Source organism: Choristoneura fumiferana, chromosome 18, assembly GCF_025370935.1.
Source record: "Choristoneura fumiferana chromosome 18, NRCan_CFum_1, whole genome shotgun sequence".
In the NCBI taxonomy this organism is placed as follows: domain Eukaryota; kingdom Metazoa; phylum Arthropoda; class Insecta; order Lepidoptera; family Tortricidae; genus Choristoneura; species Choristoneura fumiferana.
In genome coordinates this window covers 6,340,993-6,366,413 of record NC_133489.1, presented here as the reverse complement: position 1 = coordinate 6,366,413, position 25,421 = coordinate 6,340,993, and the positions used below count along the sequence as shown (strand labels likewise).

Genomic DNA, 25,421 nt, shown 5'->3' with positions numbered 1-25,421 from the left:
AAATTTGCATTTTAAAGTTTAATATTTCGCAAACAAATCACTGAATCGAAAAATCGTTTTAGCAACCCCCTAAGTTTTAAAAGACCTATCCAACGATACCCCACACTATGGGGTAGAATGAGAATAAAAAAACACCCCCACTTTACGTCTATGGGAGGTACCCTGAAAAAACATTTTTTTTTGAATTTTTAATTGTACCATTTTGTCGGCATAGTTTACTTATATATCCGTGCAAAATTACAGCTTTCTAGCATTGATAGTCCCTGAGCAAAGCCGCGGACGGACAGACAGACATGGCGAAACTATAAGGGTACCGTTTTTGCCATTTAGGCTCCGGAACCCTAAAAATTACCCACACTACGTCTGTGAGAGGCACCGTAAAAAAATTTTTTTTTTGTTCTTTAATTCTATATAATATAGTTTTTAAGTATTTTATTTGTAATTATATTATTATGAAAAAATGACGTTCTGCCAACTTTCTTGCGGCGCATTCTTCTTGGCAATGATGGTCTTTCCGAAAGCGCTGGTAGTTTAAAAAATGACGTGTAAAAGTGCCCATTGCGGCCTATTTACTGAATAAATCATTTGTATTTTGAATTTGAATTTTTGATAGACATGGCGAAACTATAAGGGTTCCGTTTTTGCCATTTTGGCTCCGAAACCCTAAAAAACCGTTCCAGTAGCATGACACTGCGGTGCTCAATCGATCTTATGTAACTCTTTTGGATTGTGACCCCGCAATGTATCGCTACTCGCACGATTTTACTGGAATGATGGGAACCGGACATAATCCTAACAGTTGAGATTTTACCCCGATCTCGTGGGAATATAGGGATAAGAAGTAACCTATGTATTATTCGAGACGTTTACGTAGGTACATACCTAAACAAAGAAAAAAAACCCTCTTCCCTCGTCCAAATCCATCCAGCCATTTTAGCGTGGAGTAACAAACATATACACATACTTACACACACACATATTCACATACTTTCGCATTTATAGTATTAGTAGGATTAGTAGTGTACAACACTTAAGATAACTTACCTACACTAATGTTACTCCAAGAATCCGGTCAAATAGTTTTCTTGTTTTAATGTGAAAGACGTGTTACTGTTTATTTTGTTTAGGATAGTGAGGAAAAGTTTGAAATAAAAGTCGAACAAAAAATATAGACATAGTATATTTATTTACTTTGCACTCCCCGGAGTAGATTTCGTTATAAATTCAACATGAGGTTTATAGCAGGATCTATTTCCTTTTAAAATGTATCAGGAGCAAATTTATTAATTCATGATTATAATTTACTATTTTGACATCATAATGTGTTTAAAATGAACGGCTATCACAAGTCATCTAATTAATACGGCCCTGATCAAAATAAAATTAGATTTTGAAAGCGGGTGTCTATTTTAACATGTAGACAAACAAAAAAATACAAAAAAGTTAAAAGTTATAAATGTTTGAGAAAATATAACATTTTTTTATTTATTTTTTCATGGGTTACCCATATTTGCCACTCATTTTTCTTATGACATACATACTAATTATTATAACAAGTTTCATCGCTTTTAGCTTAGCACATCGATATGGTTAGAAACATTGATTTTAAAGCTAACAGTTGTTATGTATAGGTGTACATATATGTAGCTTACTTTAACATCTATAAGAATAAAATATGTTTGTATATAATATTAAGTACCTACGTACAGTCACGTATGCCTACGTCAATAATAATAAAGTAGTATATGAAAAACAAAATATTAAAAACCAACTTTGATACTTGGAATATCTACGATTTCATAACGTATGACCGTGACTGTACTGTAACTGTGTAACTTGCAATTTTAATTCAATAAACCTTTCTTAAAATTCTTTCCTATAGTATAACGGCTATAACTCAACTTTGAATAGAACTGCTATTAAAATGGAATGCATACTTCACGAGTAGGAATAATAACAAAACAACCATATTTTTAACCAATACACAACCAATTAATAATTACGTACGAAACAAAATCGGATTATTACTATTTTCCATGCATGTATCTATAAGAATGAATGTGAAGCAATATCGAATGTATAAAAATAGCCTATTCCATGGAACATTTGTGAAAAAATGAAGGTCCTAACAACTGACTGACTAACCGCAAGCTCGCTTTGTGCTTGTCAATTATTAGCTTGTATTTAATGCTATACATGCTTGTATATAAATAATAGTGATACGAGCTTGCGAAAGTTCCTCCTCAGTAAGAATATTTATTTCGAATGGACGAGCAAAGAAAAAAATATACTTATATAAATATTACATAGCATAACATTATTAAACCATAATAATCTCTACAATACAATTGTACAACAGGGGCAATAAATAACATAATAATTAGTGTCCGAACGAAAATATCAATTGCAACCGAAACTGAAACGGAGACCGAATTTCCGTTTGTGTCCGAGTTTCAGACATAACCGAAATCGAAACGAATTCGAGGGCTATTTTGGTGCATTTTGTAAATACGTATTTGTGTTTGGGGGTTTTCAGAAAAAAAGTACCCGTTTTGCCTTAATTATCCTTAATTTTCCATACAACATTTATTAGTCAGTTTTGTGACGGTCCATACAACTGAGTCACAAAACTGACAATTAAAAGCGGAACACTTTTTTTATTGCTTAAATCGATAGTGCTCGAGATTCTGAGTAGAAATAAACCAAAATTTGTTAGGTTTAAAAAAAAGTATAGGGTACACTTTTTTCTGAAATGCCCTTTTATGAAAGCGATTAGATATTCGACGTCTTGGTAGTCTTTAGTTTTTGCTTTAGAACGCCGCACAGAAGCCGACAGACTCGGTTTAGGTTTCGGTTCTAGTTTCGGCGAATATTTTTCCAAATCAACTCTAATTTAACGCCGAATTTTTTGAACGAGAAAAGTTTATATCTCATTCCAAAGTATTTTAAATATTTTTGTCTAAGGAAATGATATAAATAATTTTATTATAACCTACAACAATTTTTATTTAATTCCAACTCATTATTCCTACCAAGATACCAATTACCTGCACACAATGTCATATGTTAGGATTTTGCTAGAAACAGCCTATTTATTTGTTACGTTTCCCAGTTTTTAATGTGATAAAAGGGGATAACTAGAAAGTCGTTACATTTAAATATAAGTTATGCAATGGAAATCTTGCTTCTTAGAACTCTTGGTAGAAATTATGGAGATCAATACACTTAAACCAAACGTAATAAAGTACCTATAATAATAATTTTATTAGTAACATTATTAAATGAATAGTAGGTAGGTACATGGGAGTCATTCAAACACTTCTGAGAACTTAAGCGTGGAACATACATATAATTTTCAAAAGTACTTGAATAAGCCTTATAAAATGTATGTATATATAGATGCGTGTGTATAAATAATTTATTTACATATCAAGTCCACTTTCAAAGCCGAAGTCGTCCGTAATATTAATAAAGTGATGTAGTTGAATACATAATAATACAACTTTCTAAAGTGTTTATCTATGATGTTATGATAAAATAAACGTTTTCCCATATTTGACTATATTCCACAGGCCTTTCTTATTGTTAAGATAATAGAAGTAGTAATTTGAATTAAGCGGACGTCGAACCGTATTTTCGTCCTTGCAATAGATTCGACGTCCACTACAGTGAAACATAGGCATTTAAATATTAAAATTGTATAAATTCATGGTATAATTTTTATTCCACATTCAGTTAAACAGATCTAACGGTTACCTTTCAGATCTAAAATTATTACACAGATCTTTTAAAGATCTCTGGTTTTTGCTACTATATTAAAAATAAGACAATACATTTATAACAGGGTTCTATTCTAGTAGTCTTTACTCCATTATACCTGTCTACTTCTAAATTGTTTGCTTTTCTCCGTTTTTACCAGTTTTTGTATCAGGGTGAATTTTTAGATGTGATACAACACAAGTGTATATAAACCCCCTTGCAAAAAAAAATAGGGCACCTATGGTTTTTCAGATTTTTATGCATTGAAGCTTAGAAAGTAAGCTTTCATGCACATTAAAATACAAAAACCATAGGTGCCCGTTTTATTGCAAGGGGGTTTATAATGCATATTTATTGAAATTTGCAGTTTGGTGATTGATAACATTAAGTTAAGATTTAATTTTACGAGCAATGGATGGAAACCGTAAATTTCCATGAATAATCGAACTTGGAATGCTAATTTTGCATCACGTTCAAAATTTCACCCTGTAAGTATAATATATTGCCACTACTCACGCTGAATGTTACAGTAATTTCATTTCTTATTCTGAAATTATCACAGAGATAGTCAAATAATACTTATGTGTCTTTTAGAGGAAGTAAATAAGTTGACCGTAAAATTTAAGGATTTAGTAAATTATTTTATGATACATATTTAATATTTATTATTTTTCAAGTCTTTTCCTTTAATATTGACTAGAAGTAGACATAAGTAACATTTCAGTATACCTACTCGTACATGTGTACTACACATCTTAGGATACGATAAAATCATCTACTCAGTAATAACCTTAATACAGTAAATTAAATAGGAATGGACTAATTACAGTGTCTTTTAAAATTGGAATGTATATTTAGTCAAGATCTGGTTTGTCGGAAATAAAAAAAAAACATTACTGATATTAAAAAGGGTCACAGTACCTATATTTTGTCATCCATAAAATTTTAAAAAGCAGTCTAAATAAAAAAAAACACAATTAGGTATTATTAAAAATGCTTTTTTAAGCCCCATAATAATTTAAATAACTATATGTTTATTGGAATATTATTTTTCAAGAAATCTCGTGGACGCATAATGGACGGCACGAAATTCTTTGAGATTTCTTTACTTTAAGTAAAATTTTGTGACCCAATGTAATGTGATGTGTAATATATTATTCTATATTTTTATAATTTAAATCTAAGATTTAGCAGGCCTATATGGAAGTTTCATTTTAGTATGTAGTTTTAAATGCAGAAACAACGCCATCTCTATTTAGCCGCTGTGCAACTTGATGGTAGCAATGGTGGATCGAATATAGATGGCGTCAAAGTAATAGTATAGAAACCTACTGAGAAAATTCGAAAAAAAATAGAGTTACTATCCGGTTATTTTATTAAGTATTTCATTTTTGCTCGTTTTTGAGACCATCGAATGGGGTAAAGAATTGTTTTTACCCGACTGCCCGAAGGAGGGTTATTTGTTACCTTGAATAGAAAATAAAGATCCAAGTAAAGTGGTCAAAAAAGATGCCAACCAACATCTTTTCCTTCCTCTAACTTTAATCACATTCATAATGAAGTTTCTTCAACGAGGTCAACGACTCACGCGCATACGAATATCATAACAGGTGAAGAGAACAAAACAGAACAGGGCAAGAGACAATTATTCGCACAGTTACCATTTTTATCTTCAAGTAATCCACAAATTTGCACATTTTAAATCCCGACCGATACGGATATTCTATTTTTTACTTATTTATAATTAATGCACAGATTTCATTGCTAACCAGAATCAATCACGAAAAACAAAGAAAATCTTCAAGTCGGTTTTCAACCCGACTAACCAACTAGCTAAAAATATCGCCAAGTCTTCAATGACCGGTAATCGAACATAATCGGGTAACAAACCTTGCGTATGCGCTTAGCCTATGTCCCTTTACAGCCTGTTGACTTCTTTCTCTGGGATGCGGTTGAAATTTTGCGGAGCCCGCGACCAGTAGTAGTAAGGGGGTCCAGCAGAGAAGCAGTATTTCTGATCAAGTGGTGAACCGTTTTCTACCCAGTACATTAGATAGAAGTTGCACATCTCATCCTTGTTTGTGGCTCTGGAATAATAGATATAAATACATATAGAAAGAAATAAAAAACAGTTTTCTCGAATATGCTTGGAAATGTCCGCCAAACTGTCGCAAACATAGTACACGAAGTTCTTCCTTATTAAAATCACGGCTCAGGCAGCCGAGAAATTGTATGAAATTCCAATACCATGCAGGTTTTTTTCCTTTTCAAATTCACGTTTTGACTACGGTAAGTCAATCTAAACAGCCTGACTATCAAATTCGTTCTAACTTTTTTCTTTTTAAGTCCTAGTCTAAGATTCAATTTAGGAAGAAACAGCGTCTTTAAAATCGTCTCGCACAGTGCCAATGTTTTTTTTTATTTCGAGTTCAAGTACAATTTAAGATACCGAATAAAGGTAATAAAAGAAAATGGATGAAGTAATTAAAAAGCGCTCAGTAGCACTTTAAACTGTAATTTAGTTATACTAAGCTTCATTGCATTTAACTTTTTTTCAATTAAATTATTGTTTCTACTGAAATGGCATTATCGTGTCGTGTACATTAAAAAAAAAAACAAGTATCGATGGCGGGAAAGTACAAGGGCAACTTTTTAAAACCGTGCCTGAGCATTTAATTTAATATTTTAACGATTATGCTTTATTTCCTCGCATTAAATATTGGAGAAAAGCACTAAACATGCCTCAGCGGAAATGGAAATTCGTGGATTCGTATTAATTCAAACTCTACTCATCCACGAATTGCTGTTTCCCGACCTCGGCTGTAATGTACTATTAAGGAACTTTTTCAATATTCTCTAAAAAGTTTGTGATATTATGTGACCGATATAATAAGGTCATCCATTAATTAAGTACGTGAGATGATTTTGGTGACTTTTCGGTACCCCAAGAAAGCCCAAACGCCTCACGTATTTATGGGTGCCCTTTAATACCGTCTCAGTCTATTTTAACATTGTTTTAAGGTATGTTAGGGTCTCCCCCACCCTATCGACAAGAAACGACGTGTATCGGGGAAAAAAGTTTTTTAACGGCTGAAGCCGATTACGCGTCGATTCGATGGGCGTGGGGAGACCTTTGTTAAAAGGTACCAATTGAGTCTGCTTCTGAATGTTCGAGTGCAGCAGCCGGGATGGGAACCCAACCTCGTAGATGGGTGCGTTCGAAGGATAGTTATTGGCTCTGTGCACGACATCAGCGCCACCTAGCGTCCGCAACTTTTGTGGCTCTGATGCTCTGACGTTTTGAAATTTCATCGCGACATTGTGACAAAAATCAAATCTATACCGTATTAATTTATAATACAAAATTACTGTGATACCGTGATTTGGGTGCACAAAAGGTTGTGAATTCATTTTTGGTCATTAAAATTAAATGAGGTAAGTAAAAATTATTCAAAAAGTGTGTTTTATTTTCGTTATGTCAGGGTTTGTTTACTTCTTGTTTAGTTGTACTTTTACTGTAAAACGAAAAGATAAAGCTATCTTATTGGTTTCTTTGAATAAAAGTAAAATTATGTAATTGTTCTTATATCGCTAGTAATAAATTAAATATCGTTTTCAGATCAAAATGAGTATCATTTTGAAGACCGAATTTGTGATACTCATCACTCAATACAAAATTTCAACCACGAACCGTTTCATAAGGAAAATTGTTGCTGGGCATGTCCGAGATGTAGAGGAATTAAGAACAAAACAGGGACAGTGTTCAATAATTCAAGCTCGCATCATAACACAAACATCTATTACTAAAATTAGGTGGTTAAAGTCTATACAAATTGATTTGTTAATGACAGATTCATATGAGTATGACAGATGACAGAGCCAGAACTTTTTCTACTTTTGTCCACCATTAGCGCTGCGATAGATTTCATCACCCCCACCTAGTACTTCGCACCCTCCCAATAACAACTGTAGACGACGCATATTCAAAGTTTAAATAAAGAGTTTGTATACCTACGCTGTCTAGCAATTCGCCACTAAAAAAATTGGAAAGCAAGCCACGCGGAAAGAAAACAAAAGAATAAAGAGAGTCCTGTCATAGCCCTTGTCTGCGCTGCGTGTTTAATTTTGAAAAGTTGTTTTATTTTACTAATTTACACTCCAAAGATCAGTATACAGTCTACAACAACAATTGATGTAATTTTCATTTAATATAATGCAATTTATCTTAAAAACTAAACTTATTTCTATTGTGATTAATTTGATTTGATGTACTTTGGGTTACGTTAGGTTTATTTTATAAAAAAGTTCAGTGAAGCTCCTATCCTTTGAAATTATACCAAATGTTGTTATATCCAGTGAAAATAAATCTGAAGTTGTTATGTACCGATCATTACACACCCCTCGTAGATACGAGCCAGGAGCTCGTCGACCGTTTTTTGGGTTTTAAAAATCCTACACTTTGCTGAGGGAACGTTTATATTTTAACTAGCTTTTGCCCGCGGCTTCGCCTGCGTGGAATTAGGCAATCGCGCGCTGTTCCCTCGGGAACTGTGCATTTTTCCGGGATAAAAGGTAGCCTATGTCACTCTTTGGCCCATAAACTATCGGTGCCCTATTAAGGGATAATAACTTGAACTTACCCAATCCTGACAGTATAAGGATTCGTGTTGTTCATAGTGCACCGCGCAGCCAGGATGTCTCCTTTTTGAATAGGTGTAGAGTCAAGGATGGGATAAAACATCTGAGGTAACTGGGGGTTTTTCTCGCCAATTTCGCGCCAATCATCACCGTTCTGCGATTTGCGGACCACATAACCGGCAACGACTTTGCCTGGAAGGAGAAAACTAGTATTACTTTTCCTGTGATTATTCAGGTTGTGTTGTCAGGTTGTCACAATATAAATTCGAGATTTTGTCAGCAAGTAAGCCGAATTATACACCGCTTTAAAAGGTTTTCACCAGAAGTTTTTTTTTTTCAGTATGACATTACATTAGGTACATCTTTGACTCGGGCATTTGGAACACCGACTATGTTAGTTGTTGTTGTTGTTTCTTTAAAAGACTATGATAGTTATAATTTAAACGAATTGTGTTTTTTCGTCTACGTCAATATTTCAAGACGCGGGGTATTTGTGTACAGCCGCAGGTTTGTGATAAAGGTGCATATTTAGGGGTTGTTTCACCATCCATTGATTAGCGTTAACCGACGGTTAAATGTGGTGCCGTCACCGTCTATTCGAACAAAACAAATAGAGACGGCATCACACCTAACCGCCAGTTAACACTAATCAATGGATGGTGAAACAGCCCCTAAGGGCTAAGGGCTGTTCGAATAGACGGAGACGGCATCACATTTAACCGTCGGTTAACGCTAACCAATGGATGGTGAAACAGCCCCTTAATCTGTCATCTCCCAGGATAACAGGATCAAAGGAATTTGGGCACAAATTTGTGCCTCTGAGAGAGGATAGGTTAAACTTACCTAGCGCATGAGTGTGAGTGCGGTAAGCGAAAGGATGTATGACTTTGTTCTCCTGGAGAGTGCAGGCTGTTTCCATGTGTTCCACTTTCTTCGGCGGGATCATACCACTCGTGCCTAGCAAGAAAACGCCAGCTTGACGAGGCATACTGTAACAAACATTTTTTTTATAATAATGCGCAGGCAGTAGTAAACAACAGGTAATTCAGTATTCAGTATTTTCAAAATTTGCAACCGTGAGAAGCCGAGGCGGGTCGCTAGTCCAGAATATTCAAATGTAGTTTTAGCACAAAGTTAATATTTATACTTACCGCTCTTGGGTATACTTTAGGACGACGCCTGAATTGTCAGTTTTGCCAGCTGAAAATACAGAAATGAAGGGTTTTATATCATTTGGTTATCAGTTTGGTTAGTTCACGAATTTATCGATGGTCGTTCCACGTTTCTAACTTTAATGTGTAAATGTCCAAGATAGCAGATATTTAATCCGGGTTTTTTCACTACGATTATAATAATCCGATTGGCAATAATAAGTATGTTGTAAGGCTTGAAAGATTAAATGTGCTTCAATGGCCCCAAAAACTGTAGTAAGTCGGAGCAAGGACTATCTAATTCTTTGACGTTATTTTTTTAAGACATTTTTTCTTTTATCTGTTCAGATGACAAAACAAACTAAAAGGATTTCAATTAATAGAAATTTAATATAGTGGTTTTATTAAACTATCTCTGTTTCATAAAAAAACGAGCGATTTTGGTATGATAAATATCTGCTTGCCCAATTCTAGTGTCATGATTAACCTTGAGCCGGCCAAGCACATTAATCAATCGCCGTAGTGTTTTGACGAGGTTTGTTTGAAACAAATTATTTTCATTTCCACTTTAGTTAATTACCCTATGCTTATAAGATATTTTGCACGGCAATTCATAGTCTAGGCTTGCCTTAGAATTTTAACTTATGTACCTATTAGTGATTGTGATACAATGATGCGAGAAAGATGACTTATCATTTAGGAACCTGATGCATATTCAAAGAGAAACAAACGACAGTCTGTAAAGACTATTGTTTATGATTACTTGTAAACAGATTCCTAACAGGAAAAATAAACATATTTGTCATGGATGCTGAGCGTTTCATTGCAAAAAGGTACAAGAGTCATCGTTATCTATCTCAGGATGTCCTCAATTTTAAATAATTTCTAGATGATAAAATTAAGTTTGGCATAATTCAAAATAATAGTTTGGTTTCCTGTATAAAGAAAGACACGCCAAGTTTTACATCGTGAATGAACACGTCGATATTAGTACCTAATGGTGCCAATGGAAGACCAGCGCTGGCTGTAATATTGGCATTATGCTGAGTTGGGACCATTTCTTCATAATTTTCTTCGGTTTTTGTAATGTCACGAATAAAATCTGCTCTTTCTTTACAGTCTAAGCAATGATTATACTGTAATAAACCGGCAAACGTTTTAAAAGTGTATTTTAAAAGGAAACTTTGTAAATATCGGTAAAAGGGCGAAAATGGGGCGCATTGCGAGCGGTGTCCTTATCCTATTGTATGCGGAAGGTCACTTCTTCTTCTTGCCGCATTAAGTTCTTGTGACAGATTGTGATTCCGTCTCCATGTAATTGAAAAAAAAAACAGAGGTGGTATCGTAGATATCTATCCCAAGGGTTAAGAGGGTTAAGAGTAAAATCAGTAAGTAATGTAATTGTTGATTTCAGATTCGATTCACAATTGTAGTTATTCTACGCGTAATCGCGCAATATTGAGTTACATTGTGTGAAATTACTAGATTACGCGTGCATGTACGGTACAATGCAGGCAGCAAATTATTTCGAAACACCTTCACTGTTCGGATCTAATGTAAAATTACTATTACTCGTAGTTATTTTATGCATTTGCTTGACAAAATAGAATTCTTTCCATTTCAAATTGTTTTAGTGACAAGTATCTAAGAATGAGGTTCACCGACATAGCGTTTTAGCTCGTTGAAGTGGCAATGGGCAGGCCATATAGCACGGAGAACAGATGGCCGTTAAGACCGAAAAGTTCTCGAATGGAGACCGCGGAGCGGCGAGCGCAGTATAGGACGTCCACTAATGAGGTTGATGGATGACCTGGTTAAAGCCTCGGGTTCACGGTAGATGCAACCCGCTTCTAACCGAAGCAACTAGAGGTCTATGGGGGAGTCCTATGTCCATCAGTGAACGTCCTAGGGCTGATATGACGATGGTGGTGAGTAACAAGTATTATTTAATTTACGTCGTGTACTTACTTGGGAAACGCATCATGTAATGGACTTGTAGGACCAAATATTTGATAGCAGAGTCCTTTCCTATGAGAAAGCCGACGTCCTTAGGGAGGTGCAGACTCGGAGCGTCGCGGGCCCACGCGTATACGATCTGTCAAAAATTAACAACACAAAGATTTTAAAATCTACAAGGTACTATATCTCGTGGGAATAAAGTAGAAATCCTTCTTAGTTCATTTCTATGACCCTCAAGGAATATGTCTGCCAAATTTAAAGTCTCTTCTCTGATGGTTTCAGCTATGCGTTGTCTGAGTTAGTCAGTATAAAAAACCTCTGTATTTCCTATCTCTATTACCTGTGATCCAGAGCGACATGGACTGGCAGTGTTGTACGCGTCATCGACCTCATTGCTCTGCATTTCACCGCAATTCCTGTAATGAAGTTATAGGTAAGTAAATATAAATGTTAAATAAAGAAAAAAAACTTTACAGAAGAAAACAAGTCTTTAGTTAAAGCAGTCTTGTTTTTTAAGTATAAATTTATGTTTATGCTATGAACTCCGGCAGTTCTAACATAATAAACCTAATGTTCAAATCAAAATATTAGGTATGTTATCCGTCCAGCCGTTAGGCTGCAGAGAAGACCAAAGAAATAGCATATATACTAAGCTTACTTTGGGACTAGGTCAATTGATGTGAATTGTCCCGTGATATTTATTTATTTATTATTAGGTATTTATTTATACCTACCGCGTATATAGACTAGAAAAACATAACCCTCCTTTGGGAAGAATCGGATAAGTGCGAGTTGGACCCACGCACCGAACCTTTTTACAGAAAATGTTATAGTGACATTGACATCGCATTGCCCAATAACAAGGAAAAGCGTTGTTATGCCATTACATTTTACCTAAAGCATTCAAATGGTTTGATCGTAAATACTTTAATAGACCAGAATATCAGGTAGCGAATACTTTTCACGGTCATCCACAAGGTCATCCACTAAACGCACTTTAATGGCAGGATTTAAAAAAACCTCCATTACTTCTTTCATTACACTGCAGTAAAGTTTATGTTATTAAAAAGAGCGTAAATTCTAACGCTGATGTGCATTTTAATATATTTCTACTCATGGTCAGTGACCATTAGGTAGGTATGCTTTATGCTACCCATTTAAGTAAATGTGCTTCTACGAGTAGAAGCGAAACCTGCATGAAATGCTAGTGAATGAAAGTAGAAAATCTCGCGTAATTTTAATTTTTAAGTCCAGTATTTTATTCTGAACATGTCTATGAACCATTTTTCTAAAAACAAATTGTTCTCTCAATACGGATCTGTTCAGGAGCTGCGACGGCACAAACTGGCGCACATGCACACAGAAACATAACATTAAACTGTGCAGACCTGCAAGACAAATAATTCAAGTTGCATTAGCTGACGGCACTCGATCGACCACTTTAAACTAGTTCGCTTTAAGGCCTCGCAATGTAACTTGCACCATTTTTCTTGCAGATGCTTAATTTTTCTTGCATTTTCTAACGTTTCTGACACCCGCGCGCGATCACAATCAAATTACAGTTTTTGTATGCGAAAACTGCAATGTCGTTTGATTGTGATCGCCTGACACCCGCGCGTGATCACAATCAAATGACAGTTTTTGTATGCGAAAACTGCAATGTCGTTTGATTGTGATCGCAAGTGTCAGAAACGTTACGCAATAGAGTAGATACCCTCAGAGGCTCCAAGCTACCCTCTAAACTGGACTTGACATTCCCTCCGTTTGTACCTACTTACCATACAGAGTCATTGGCCCCAGGATCCGAACAACCATACAACAGCATGTGATGAGCGGTGTGCATGCTGGCATTAGGCTCGAATCCCACTAGAAAACGAGGAAACTTTTTTAAGAAATAGAGGAAAAATTTTATGTCTTCGCTGTTGCTAGAGAAATTATATAAGTATATAATTTTAAGGGATGGCAGGTAGACACGGGATAATATATTGAAAATAGGGCAGTACAGAGGCCGTATTGTCGGACGTCCACCGTCGCTTTAGGCATCTCTTTAGATATATATCTCATCGTGTACCGCTTGATAGTGGGTGTGAAATCGATTGTGATTTTAAGTGCGTTATACAAATGGCCGTAAGACTGTCTGAAAATTCGGGCCAACTGGGATGTTCCATTTACGAAAAAATACTTCAGTCAGTAACTAAAGCGTTTTTAAATCATATAAGTATTTTTAGCAAAAGAGGATAAAAAAGAGATATATTTATTGATGTAAGTATCTATAATGTGTCACGTCAAGTGTGCTTGTGAATTAAAAATTATTTATACTTAATGAAATTGGACAAAAAATTAATAGGTAGGTACTTAAGTAACTACCATATTTTATATTTTCTGTCAAGGTACTGAGATTGAGATATCTGCCGTAATTAAAGAAGACACCAAGACCGACGTCAAGAAAAATACGGTGTACTTAACTATATTAATACAGTATACAGTCTTGAGTTTCTCAATGGTTTTAATAAGCGATTATTTTATATATTTGGGTTGGAATAAACGCGTCTTGTTTTTTTCTTATACAATAGACTTGACCTTTTTATTATCAAACGGTTAAAACCGTCGCGCATGCACGGTATTTCCCCGAATTCGGAATGATGTAGGTACCTATTAGCTCGCTCCATACTCTCGCGCGATTTACTTAGGTACCTACGAACCCGCGAATTACCCGAGGCCCGAGAAACAAGTATAATGCTCGTTATGTGAAATAATGGGCCACTTCTGAATCTCTGCACAGTAATATAACAATGTAACAAGTAGGTTTATATTATAAGCTAATAATAGCTATAGCTTAGAATTGTAAGGAAAAGGGTGAGAGTCGGTCAAGGAAGAAACCACTGGGATCGTTAAAAAATGAATAGTAGTAGCTACCTACTACCTATATCACAGACTAGGGTTGCTGAGGATTCCTCTTCCGTTTCCTCATAATGCGGAAGTTCCGCAATATTTTGAGTTCCTCAACCGTTAGCGCATCCTAATAAAAAAAAATAAAAAATCCTCTTTTGCTGTCGCTTCCTCAAAATTTTGGAGGAATTTAAGAGGAGGACCGATTTTGATGTTTTTTTTTGTGTGTGTTCAATGGGTTTCGAGAATGGTTTAGATTCACAATTTGGTCCACTGGAAAATGATCTTTTAATTATTTTTTGTGTGTGTAGGTACGTTACGTACAGGACAACGTCTGTCGGGTCCGCTAATACATATTTATATATTTCATATCATCCTCTTCCTCTTCCGCTTCCTCATTCGCATCCTCTTCCTCAAAAAATATTCTCATCCTCATCCGCATCCTCTAAATTTGTGCTTGACACTTCCTCTTTCTCCTCCTCTTCCTCATAATCACTTCCTCAACAACCCTATCTATCACAGACACAGAGCAATTATAATCCTCTTTCGGGCTGTCGTTTAAACATCACAGAATTCGCAACGAATGTGCAAAAATGTGTTTTTTGCATGAATGTGGAGCGAGCTTAATTTTTTGACGCTGGAGCGATAATTATACTGTAGAAGTTACTTACATTCTTATATAGTTATACTTATGGCTTACTTATAACATGGACACTTACCTCTACCTACCCATATTGTAATTTAAATAGGTACGTAAATACAAATAGACATAAGGTACATATAGATAGACTGCTAAAATCATAATTCCTTATTTAAGCCCAAAGAAGGCCTACCTACTTCATGTAGGTATTATATTATCTATACTCATAAAATTATGAGTATAGATGTAGTATATTAAGTAGGTATAGGTAGGTATAGTCAATAGCTCCATAGAAACAATCATAATAAGTGCAATACCTACAAACATGAGTACACTTCAACAATATATGTGTGGCTATTGTTTACCTACGTAGTTATAGCTATAATATAAAGGCTGCTAGGTAGATCACGACTTCCACTTAAGTCATGAACACAAGAATTAGTTCTTATCCGTCATCTTACACAGCGGTTAGAATAAGAGTAGGTACTTATAAACATAAAAATAAACCAACACTTCTCTCTTTGCGTGGTGGGTTAAAAATGTGTCATTTACTATGCATAATTACCACAAACAAAAAAAATATATAATTACCTATGAATTGTGTAAAACTGATGATTAATAACAGACACTTACCTATATAGTATCTTTATAGTACTTTACTTACCAATATAGTAGCTGTGTTGAGGTGAAATCCTGATGGGTGTGCAAAGGTAGAGCTCATCCTGAAATAAAGGCATATTTAAAACTTACTAAATTCACAAGAGAAATCTCAAAAATTACATTTATGTAGGTAAGAGTAGATGTAGTTGTTTTAAGAAAAACTGTGCAAATTTGTGTCTCTAGCTCTAGTGATTCACTGGTTGAGATTTCGGGAACTTAAAAATATTTATTTTACAATATAAGTTTATACTGGTCCCATGGGAATATCGGAATAAAAATTAGCATAGGTAATGTCCGCACCTTTAAAATTAAACTGAAACAATCGAAATACTTACAGTTCCAAAATAAACTTTAAATAAAACACAATCTGGTTGAATTTCGAAAATCTGGAAAATTTCGAATTATTTTAGTTTAATTTTAAAGGTGCGTGTATTCAAAAAATCGAAATTCAGTTATATTTACAAGTTTCATCTAAACCCATCAAACGGTTTACATACTTGCCATGAAAGAATAACAAGCACACTCACAAATTTTAACATTTATGATTTTAGTACCTATTTGATAAATTAAATATATATAGCAAATAAAAATATACAAAAATTAAATTTTTATTTTGATTCCTACTGACACACATACTTGTAAGAAATTCTATTTTTTTTATAAATAAATTCCTCATGTTTCAGCTCTACTCCGCTTAAATGGAAGCCTAAATGGAAGGGTACCTTAATGGTGTCCTCATATAACTCACACTGCTTATAAGCCTGTTTTTCATTATTTGCATAATCATCAGTCATAAAATGTCATTAACAGTAGGGTTGCTGAGGATTCCTCTTCCGTTTCCTCATTTTGTTTCAGGAATTTAAGAGGAGGACCAATTTTGGAGATTTTTTTTGTGTTTGTTCAAGGGGATTCAAGAATTGTTTAGATTTACAATTTGGTCCACTGGAAAATGATTTTTTAATTAATTTATGTGTGTACGTACAGGACAATGTCTGTTGGGACCGCTAATATTTATATATTTCATATCATCCTCTTCCTCTTCCGCATCCTCTAAATTTGTGCTTGACACTTCCTTTCTCCTCCTCTTCCTCATAATAACTTCCTCAACAACCCTAATTAACAGTAGCAGCCCACACATTTCATCAATCAATATCTACTTATCCCACACATCCAGCGATCAAGGCCAACTAACCACCCACACACTTGCAATCTCATCAATAGCAAAATCGCTTTTGATAACATTTAAGTACTGCTTTATTCCAGTTTCGGCTGATAAGCAAAAGCTAATTAAGTACCAAATATTAATTGCTTTGCCAGGAAATTGGAAATTTAATTTATTAATAGCCGCTACCCATGCATTTATTTAGTTTATCTGCTAAAAAAATATTTATCTCTATCCAGCGGGAACTATGCCATTTTCCTGGATTCAAGTTATCCATGTCCATTCCTTGGATTTGGATCTCCATATCAAATTATTTAAACTGGTTCCAATGTATTGTTACTGCATGATTAAATAAACATCTTCATAAACTTTCTAATTTATTAAATGAATAGGAATACCTAATTTATATATAAACAAATTAATCTTCATTAGCGGTTTTTAAAGACAATAAATGTCTATAACAAATAATTATTGGAGTAGGCACATTAACTTATATATTAAGAAGAGTTCTATCAGACCACATTTTTAATTTTCATTCAATTTTTATGGAATTATCAAGAAAAACTAACAAAAATGCAACATTGCCAGCTCAGCAGGTATAAACACTCTTAAGTTACATTATACAATCGGAGCCATCCTTTGAGCATTAACAAATATGAAATCTTGACATCTCTGGAAAGAGAAAGGTTCATAAGGAATGCAAACAGGTTGCAGCCGAGTTATTTTTAAATAATTTGTATGCAGGTTCTGGTGGTATTATACAGAATCCCACCATAATATACCTACTTAACTTTACAACCACTTGGCCTAGTGGTTACAGAACTTGACAATAAAGCTTGAGGTCTCAGGTTCAATCCTGGTTGAGGCAGATATTATGTATGAGACATGAATATTTTACTCTCCAATTTTAGATATTTAACTTCATCAGTCTTCATAATACTTTATAAAATACAAATAATTTTTTAAGAATAACTGGCAAATGTACTATGTGGAGTATAAATTAATGAAATTTAATGAGAACATTAAATTTACTGGAATAACATAGTTAATGTAATTGAAAACTGGGAATTCTTGACCTGATCAGCGGTGGGTCTATGTATGATAAAAAAATAAGGAGTTATGAGGTAAATATAATAGGTATTTCAGATGTTTATTCAGTGCTCAATACCCATAACACTAGCTTTGTTTACTTAGGGACTAAGTCAATGAGGGCTATCCCGTACGAATTCGCCGCTAGAGGTGCTAGTGTAGCGATAGGTCTTTGAAATGTCAAATGTCACTGATTTTGGGTGAGCTACGCGAGTGTATTTATAATTAGAATAGTTTTGTGAATATTTTGCAGTACCTGAAATCAATTATGGCAAATATGCATTACGGGGCAATGAATGTCTGTGTTTTGAGACAGTTTTGTCTTTCTCCCTTTTTTCAAACAAAACAGGACTATGCAACACTGTGGCATGCTCAATATTTTTAAGGTAATTACGGTTTTCAAGTATTAAATATGATTTCAATGTAAATTTAGTTTTCATGGCCATAATATCAAACTAACCACTATACTGCAGGCAGAAACTTTGTCTACAGTGGTACCAACTGGTGAGCATGAAAACGGTAGCCCTCATTGGTGTCAATTGGCATGTTATATTTATTATCATAACATAAATTTATGTTATTTAAATCAATAAGGACAACATACATAAATGTGAAAGAAGCAAGAGAATGGGGGTCAGAATATGAGTGAACAAATATTTTTTTACAGAAAACACCTTAAGGAATAGCAAATAAGTTGATTTTAGTTCATTCATACAGACATTGAAATCATACCAGATATAAATTTTGTTTTAATTAAGAGACATATTCACAAAGCGTGAAAATGTTAATCATTCATTACATTTGAATATCATTCTGCTTGGTCTGAACTTTCTGAGTGAACTTTCAATTGTTTTAAAACGTAATAAATTGACATAGGTACTATTACGCCCTTCGAAAATAATTAAATTCAAGGATAACGAACCAGCGAGGCTGCGTTCGACAGAAATTAAAATAAATATTGCTTAAAATAAAGTGTAGTTTAACTTACCCTGTGCGGATACACATTCGGCATTAGAAATTCATAAGTATCAATTTCATATGCGGTAATTTTACCGCAAATCGCAAGCGTAGCTATCAGGAAAATTAATTTACTCATGCTTTTAAATTATTTGAAAATGGAATAGTTCTTGCGGTCCGAACAGTCCACTCCACTCCACACAGCTCACACAACTATTTTAAAAATTACTATGTAGGCGGATGTTGTAATGACTATTGTTGTTGGTTGTTATGATTTTATTTAGCGGTAAAACAAACCACGCAATCGCGTTGTTTGAACGACAATCCGAGACGGAAAACGCTACAAGTGTTTATGAACTATTTTTATTCGCGATCGATAATCGCTACGAACGTCATTCGTGTGTTGCCAACATAAAATATTTCCGTTATTTGATCGCCTTGGTGAGGCTAGGGCATGCGGTGACGTCACAACTAAAAACCTAATATAGGTACTCAGCGGCACAAAATTTGGCCCACCCTACATACAAAATTAGCTTTTTCTGCAGACATTTGAGGGCCAGATTTTTTTCCACTCAGTATAGTTAAATATTTTCTGTAAAACTTTAATTTTAGTAGTAACTGAGCACGTGAAAATTCAAGTCACTTATCTGAATCATATTATATTTCGTTTTAAATCCACCTGAATTTATCAATAATTTCAAATGAGTTGGCATATAAAAATCTCCTTTGTTAAAATTGACACGAGAAGAGCACTTTTATTTTGTTTTATTTTGTTCATTCCATCTTTTCTTCTGTACTATAGAGACTATGAAATTAATTAGTCTCTATTTTTCAGGGAATACATGATTTACTGCACTGGCAATATTTTTGAGTTCAGAAGTGACTGACTTCAAGCCTAGCACATTTCTTATGATATTAATGAACATAATTATTATTTAAATAATTTTAAAATTATTATAAATGCAGATTAGCTTACTTTTTATTTACAGTTGATATCAAATAGCTACAACTTTGTTTGTATATTCCTGAACGAACACAGACTTTTTAATTTACTATATGAACAAAAGATGTCGCTTCGCTACTAAATAACAACGATATTGTAAGTGGTTAAGTAGTTTTTGACTAGATGGCGCTATGAATACATGGTACTTTAACTTTATTGGTACTTTGAATAATATTAAAGTCTTTGCTCCAATAGTTAAAGTCCTCCTATTTTTGAAATCAGTAGTTATTTAAATATATTATTATTAAGATACAGCACCTGGGCGACCGAGCTTTGCTCGGCTAAAACTCGGTAACAAGCGTTTTCCCAAAGATAAGACCAAGCTAGATCGATTTTTCATCCCCGAAAACCCCTACATACCTCCTCTCATAACAAGAGGGCTCGGGCCATAGTTCCCACGCGGGCCCATTGCGGATTGGGAACTTCACACGCACCATTGAATTGCTTCGCAAGTTTGTGCTGGTTTCCTCACGGTGTTTTCCTTCATCGCAAAGCTCGTGGTAAATTTCAAATGCAATTCCGCACATGAATTTCGAAAAACTCAGAGGTGCGAGCCGGGGTTCAAACCCACCTGCTTGAGAGGCGATAGGTCAAACCACTATGCCACCACGGCTAAATTTCATCGAAATCGTTCGAGCCGTTTCCGAGATCCCCGAAATATATACAAGAATTGCTCGTTTAAAGGTATTACATTATTACTACGGGCTCTTTTTGCGGTTGACGATTTTTATTCATTAAATGGATTTTATCCATTATTTACAATAATTTTACGGGCTCACATCGACTAATGGAGATGTCTTGTAGTAATAACGTACACTGTCAACTCAAAACTACCGCTCCCCTTTGAAAATGCTATTTCGTTTAGTGAAATAAATTGAAGAAGACAGCTTCAAATTGAGTTTAAGTAAAGAGCTTACTTTGGAAAGCTTGCGGTTATAACACAGGAACTCAAGAATTTTTTACCTAACTACTTACTCGCTTATCCTTGTCTTAAATAGGCTTAGATTTCTACTAAGGCCTAAAACAAAAACAAATAGGTAACTAAGGTGAAACTTCAAAATAAAGTTAGGTACAGTCAAGTGTAAAAATTAAATGCTTATTCCGAAGCAATAATACCGTAGTAGTGCAAAATTCGAAATTCGTATCTTGCCGTCCCGCTGACGCTAAATAAAATATTATTTAATACGAGAGTGAGAGAGCGGTACGATACGAACTTCGATTTTTGTAGTAGTCCCCCAGGCTCCCTATATAAAAATGTACTCTGTGCTCCCACTACTCCGAGGGTGACTTCACTGTCCACTGACGTTTTATTGACAAACGGAAATATATTTGTATTCTTTTTTCGAAACTTGCAAGTGTAACTGATAGGTATTTAACGAGAATTCGATCGAGGTAAAGGAATGAGGGCTATCGTTTTTTGTCTTTCTAGATGGCGCCACTGTTGCGTGAGGTTTTAAAGTGTGGCTTTCAGAGTCTGTTATTACGGGCGTGAAAACAAAGTTTAGATTAAAATAATATCTAATACACCTTAAAACCGTACCATAAAAATACCGCGCAACCACAGTGTTGCGTAGTCCCGTTTTGTTCGGAAAAAAGGGAGGACAAAAGTTTTCCAAAGAGAAAACTGTCTCAAAACACAGTCATTCATTGCCCCGTAACGCATAATTGCCATATAATATAATTTCAGGTAATGCAAAATATTCACAAAATTATTCTAATTATAAATTAACCCGCGTAGCTCACCCAAAAACGATGAGATAAATTTGACATTTCGGAGACCTCACGCTACACTAGCGCGTCTAGCGGCGAATTGATACGCGATAGCCCTCATTTTATCGAAGGGACGGCTACGATAACGCGCGAACGGGATAAACGTTCTGATACATTGCGTGTGATGTCAACAGCTACTTATGCGGCGAGGGTCTCGACCAAGCAATGAATAGAGAACGCTAGACTTGTAAGGTGTAGTGCAATAAAAGGTAAGGGATAACCACCACTTGTCTTTATGTTCCCAAGAAAGTCAACATGACATTCTTATTCAGCAACCGACGAAAGCGACCACTCTATTATTTTATTAGTGTAGCGACTAAGAAGAAGAAATCAAAGTTAGAGTTAGTAACGTAGTGGCACCAATGACGACAAGAACCAATAACCGACACTTTATTTTTTGATTCAATAAAATAAGAGTAGGAAACCGATTTCTTAATTTGGCAACAGCGTACCATAGATAGCACACTTTTGACTGGCTCCCATTGACATTTGAGCGAAATCCGCCATTTTGTTTTGAAAATGGCGGTGTGACAACTGATTGCGGCTGGAGTACCGGTGAAAATAACAACATTTCTTAGTGAAATCCTTAAGGAAGTGAGTACATTTTTTTGTTAATTATACTAATGTATTGTAATTTATTTGAATATTATGTTTTTCACGGGTTATTATAAGAACTATAGGAGCGATTTTTGTTATAACGAAAGTTTAACGTTATTTAGATATTAGTAAAATGTTGGTGTCGATCACTGGTTTTCTCAAACTGACTTTTCCAATAATCGACACGTGTCGATAATAATTTTTTGAAACATTTTTCATTTGACATGCGAATATAGTTCTTCTTACTTTGCATGTTTGGTAGATATTTGAAGTAAACTAATTAAAGTCGACCTACCAGTAATCGACAAGTGACGATTATTGGGGAATAATATGTGTCGATGATTGGTTCTTACAGATGGCTCCGAGAAAAAATTATACTCCCGACCAGTTAGAAAAAGCCGTAGAAGCTGTAAAAAATGGCGAAAAGGTTGCTGTTGCTGCTAAACGTTTCGGAGTACCTAGGATTACGCTCCATGATAAAATTTCGGGAAGAACAACAATGGGTTGCGCTATGGGACCGAGCACAGTTTTAACTAAAGAGGAAGAAGACATTTTGGAAAAGTGGATATTGGCGTTATCTGAAAGACATATTCCACTGACAAAAGATTCGCTACTAGACAGTGTGCAAAAAATAATAAATGATCAAAACAGACCAAATCCTTTTAAACGCAACCCAGCAAGAAGTGGTTTCAGTCGTTCATGAAGAGACATCCAAACTTGACACAAAGAGTGCCAGACAACTTGTCAAGAGCTCGAGATAATGTGTCTGAAAATAACATCAGGACTTGGTTTACTGAGATCGAAAGTTATTTGGATGAAAATAACTTTAAAACTATTTTAAACGACCCACGCAGAATATTCAACGCAGACGAGACCGCGTTCTTCTTGTCACCTAAACCTGGTCGTGTGCTCGCCAAAAAAGGAGATAAACACCCATACAACAGCTGCGGTGATGAAAAGGACAATCTTACTGTCCTAATAACTGGAAATGCAGCTGGAGACCTAGCCCCTCCAATGATCATATTTAGTTATGAACGAATTCCTTCAACTATCGCTGTGAGTGTTCCCGATGAATGGGCAATAGGTAAATCGGAGAGTGGGTGGATGTGTAGCAGCACGTTCTATGAATATATGACTAATGTCTTCAATCCTTGGTTAGAACAAAATAAAATTGAAAAACCGGTCTTGTTCTTTGTGGATGGCCACAAATCACACCTGACGCTTCATTTATCAAATTTTTGCTCCGAAAATGGTATTGTAGTCGTTGCATTGTACCCAAATTCTACGCATATTCTACAACCGATGGACTTGTCAGTATTCAGACCACTCAAAGCTCATTGGAAAAAAGCCGTGACGCTATGGAAAATGGAGAACCTTGGCAAAATTCTTCGAAAAGAGAACTTTGCCCCAGTGTTGCAAAAAGCTCTCACAAATTTAACAAAAGATTGTGTCCAAAACGGATTCCGAGCGGGGGGCCTTTTTCCATTTGGTCCTGATTACATTGATATGTCTAAAATATCTAAAACCGAAATAGAAACCACAACTAAAACCAATCCAATGCAGAAAGAATTTATGAAGTATTTAGAACGTGAAATCGTAAACGTGTTCTCAGCTCAAAAGTTACAGCAATTCAATAAATTATACTTTGAAAATAGAAACACACTGGAAAGAGAAATCCCTGATGAAGACGAGGCTTTATATTTGATTTGGGCCAAAAACAAATCCGAAGACGCGTTGTGTCATTCAATTTCGGCGGATGGTCCTACAACGTCAGACACATTGGAACAGGCGAGGTATCCGTCAAATGATGTAACCACAGCTCAAACGAACGATGTTGTTGTAACCGATGAAGCAATGGTTATACCATTAGATGCCGGTGACGCTGTGCCTACAGAAACTGAAGGAATGCACTTCAACAGCATGCAGACGGAAAATCCACCAAAAGATGGCAATTTCAATGACTTAATAGAAACTGATTCATCAGCACATAACTCGAAGAAGTCAGTAGATGATGAAATTGGCGTGACTCACAGTTTGCCTGTAGCAAAAACAGTCACCACTGATGATAAAACATTTCCGTCTGAGTCCATATCGTCAACTAATTTGCCTAAAGTAATAGTAGAATATCTTCCTCAACAACTAAACTATAACGTCAGGCATGATGCTGTTATCCAACCTCTTCCACCACCGGAACGTTCTTTACCAACCCATTTATCTAAAGATTCTCTAATGCAACAACCTAACAATGTCCCCAAGAATGATACTGTTACTAACCAACCTGTCTTAATACCGGAACCTACTTCACCCATCGGTTCAGCTGTAGTAACAGGAGATCCTCAAAGGCAACAACCTGATAATACCTCCACAGTTAATACATTACTCGATCAAGCACTTCCACCACCGAATCCTTCATCTTCATCCAGTTTCCCTGAAGTAATAGGAAATGACCTATCTCAACAACCTATCATTAGTACTATGGAACCGCAGTACACAACACCACAAAAGTCTTTGGAAAAAGTTTTGGGAGTGATTGTTCCATCTCCTTTTAAGAGGAGTTTGTTTTGGCCAGAAAATTGGATGGATAGTAATAAGAAGAGAATGAAACGAGAGAAAATTCCATCAACAGTAACAAGTAAAGCTTGGAAAGAATATCACGAGAAAAAGGAAACTGAGAAAAATAAAAACAGCAAGAAAAAGACGAAAGAGCTAGACAGAGAATAGAAAAAAAGAAATTAAAAGAACAATTAACCAATGAAAAGAACAATAAAAGCAAGATTAAAAAAAACTAAGAAAACTTTTCAAGAAGATTCGACTTCAGAAGAGTCAGATGTGGAGATTTCATACGCTGAAAGTGATATTAGTTATAATTTAGAAGATGACGAAGAAAATAACAAAATCAAAGAATCAAATAGACTGTGATTCTATAGACTCGGATTTAGAGAATTTGCCCATAAGTAAAATTGCATCTTCAAAAGCAACTAAACCAAATAAAAACAGGAAGTTTTCGCTAGGAAATTTCGTAATAATTAAGTATGAAGGGGAGTATTTTCCTGGTAAGATAGAAAGCTTGAGAAAGAACGAGTACGAAATAAGTACAATGACATTGACTACTGGAAATTCTTTTAAATGGCCTAACCCGCCCGATAA

At 35.2% G+C, this 25,421-nt stretch overlaps 2 protein-coding genes across 2 annotated transcripts; one reads left to right on the top strand and one right to left on the bottom strand.

Moving 5' to 3' along the window:
* Positions 1–1,162: 1,162 nt before the first annotated feature.
* Phm (Peptidylglycine-alpha-hydroxylating monooxygenase) lies at positions 1,163–19,285 on the bottom strand. Its single transcript, XM_074101120.1, has 9 exons — positions 18,936–19,285; positions 15,701–15,758; positions 13,286–13,373; positions 11,848–11,923; positions 11,517–11,643; positions 9,549–9,597; positions 9,241–9,386; positions 8,400–8,589; positions 1,163–5,846 (listed from the first exon to the last, which is right to left on the bottom strand). Exons 1-9 carry the CDS (start codon positions 19,041–19,043, stop codon positions 5,678–5,680), a joined length of 1,011 nt encoding a protein of 336 aa, XP_073957221.1. The 5' UTR covers positions 19,044–19,285; the 3' UTR covers positions 1,163–5,677.
* Positions 19,286–22,152: 2,867 nt separating this feature from the next.
* LOC141438452 (uncharacterized) lies at positions 22,153–24,995 on the top strand. The gene is given in 3 exon segments (XM_074102333.1): positions 22,153–22,271; positions 22,630–22,936; positions 22,939–24,995. Coding segments are annotated over 2 exon segments (2,364 nt in total). The 5' UTR covers positions 22,153–22,271.
* Positions 24,996–25,421: the final 426 nt, after the last annotated feature.

Coding starts and splice junctions, on each gene's coding strand:
- Phm (XM_074101120.1), bottom strand. CDS start 19,043: ATGAGTAAATTAATTTTCCTGATAGCTACGCTTGCGATTTGCGGTAAA. Junction 11,924..13,285: donor GGGGCCAATGACTCTGTATG/GTAAGTAGGTAC, acceptor ACTTCATTACAG/GAATTGCGGTGAAATGCAGA. Junction 5,847..8,399: donor CCTTATACTGTCAGGATTGG/GTAAGTTCAAGT, acceptor CTATTATTCCAG/AGCCACAAACAAGGATGAGA.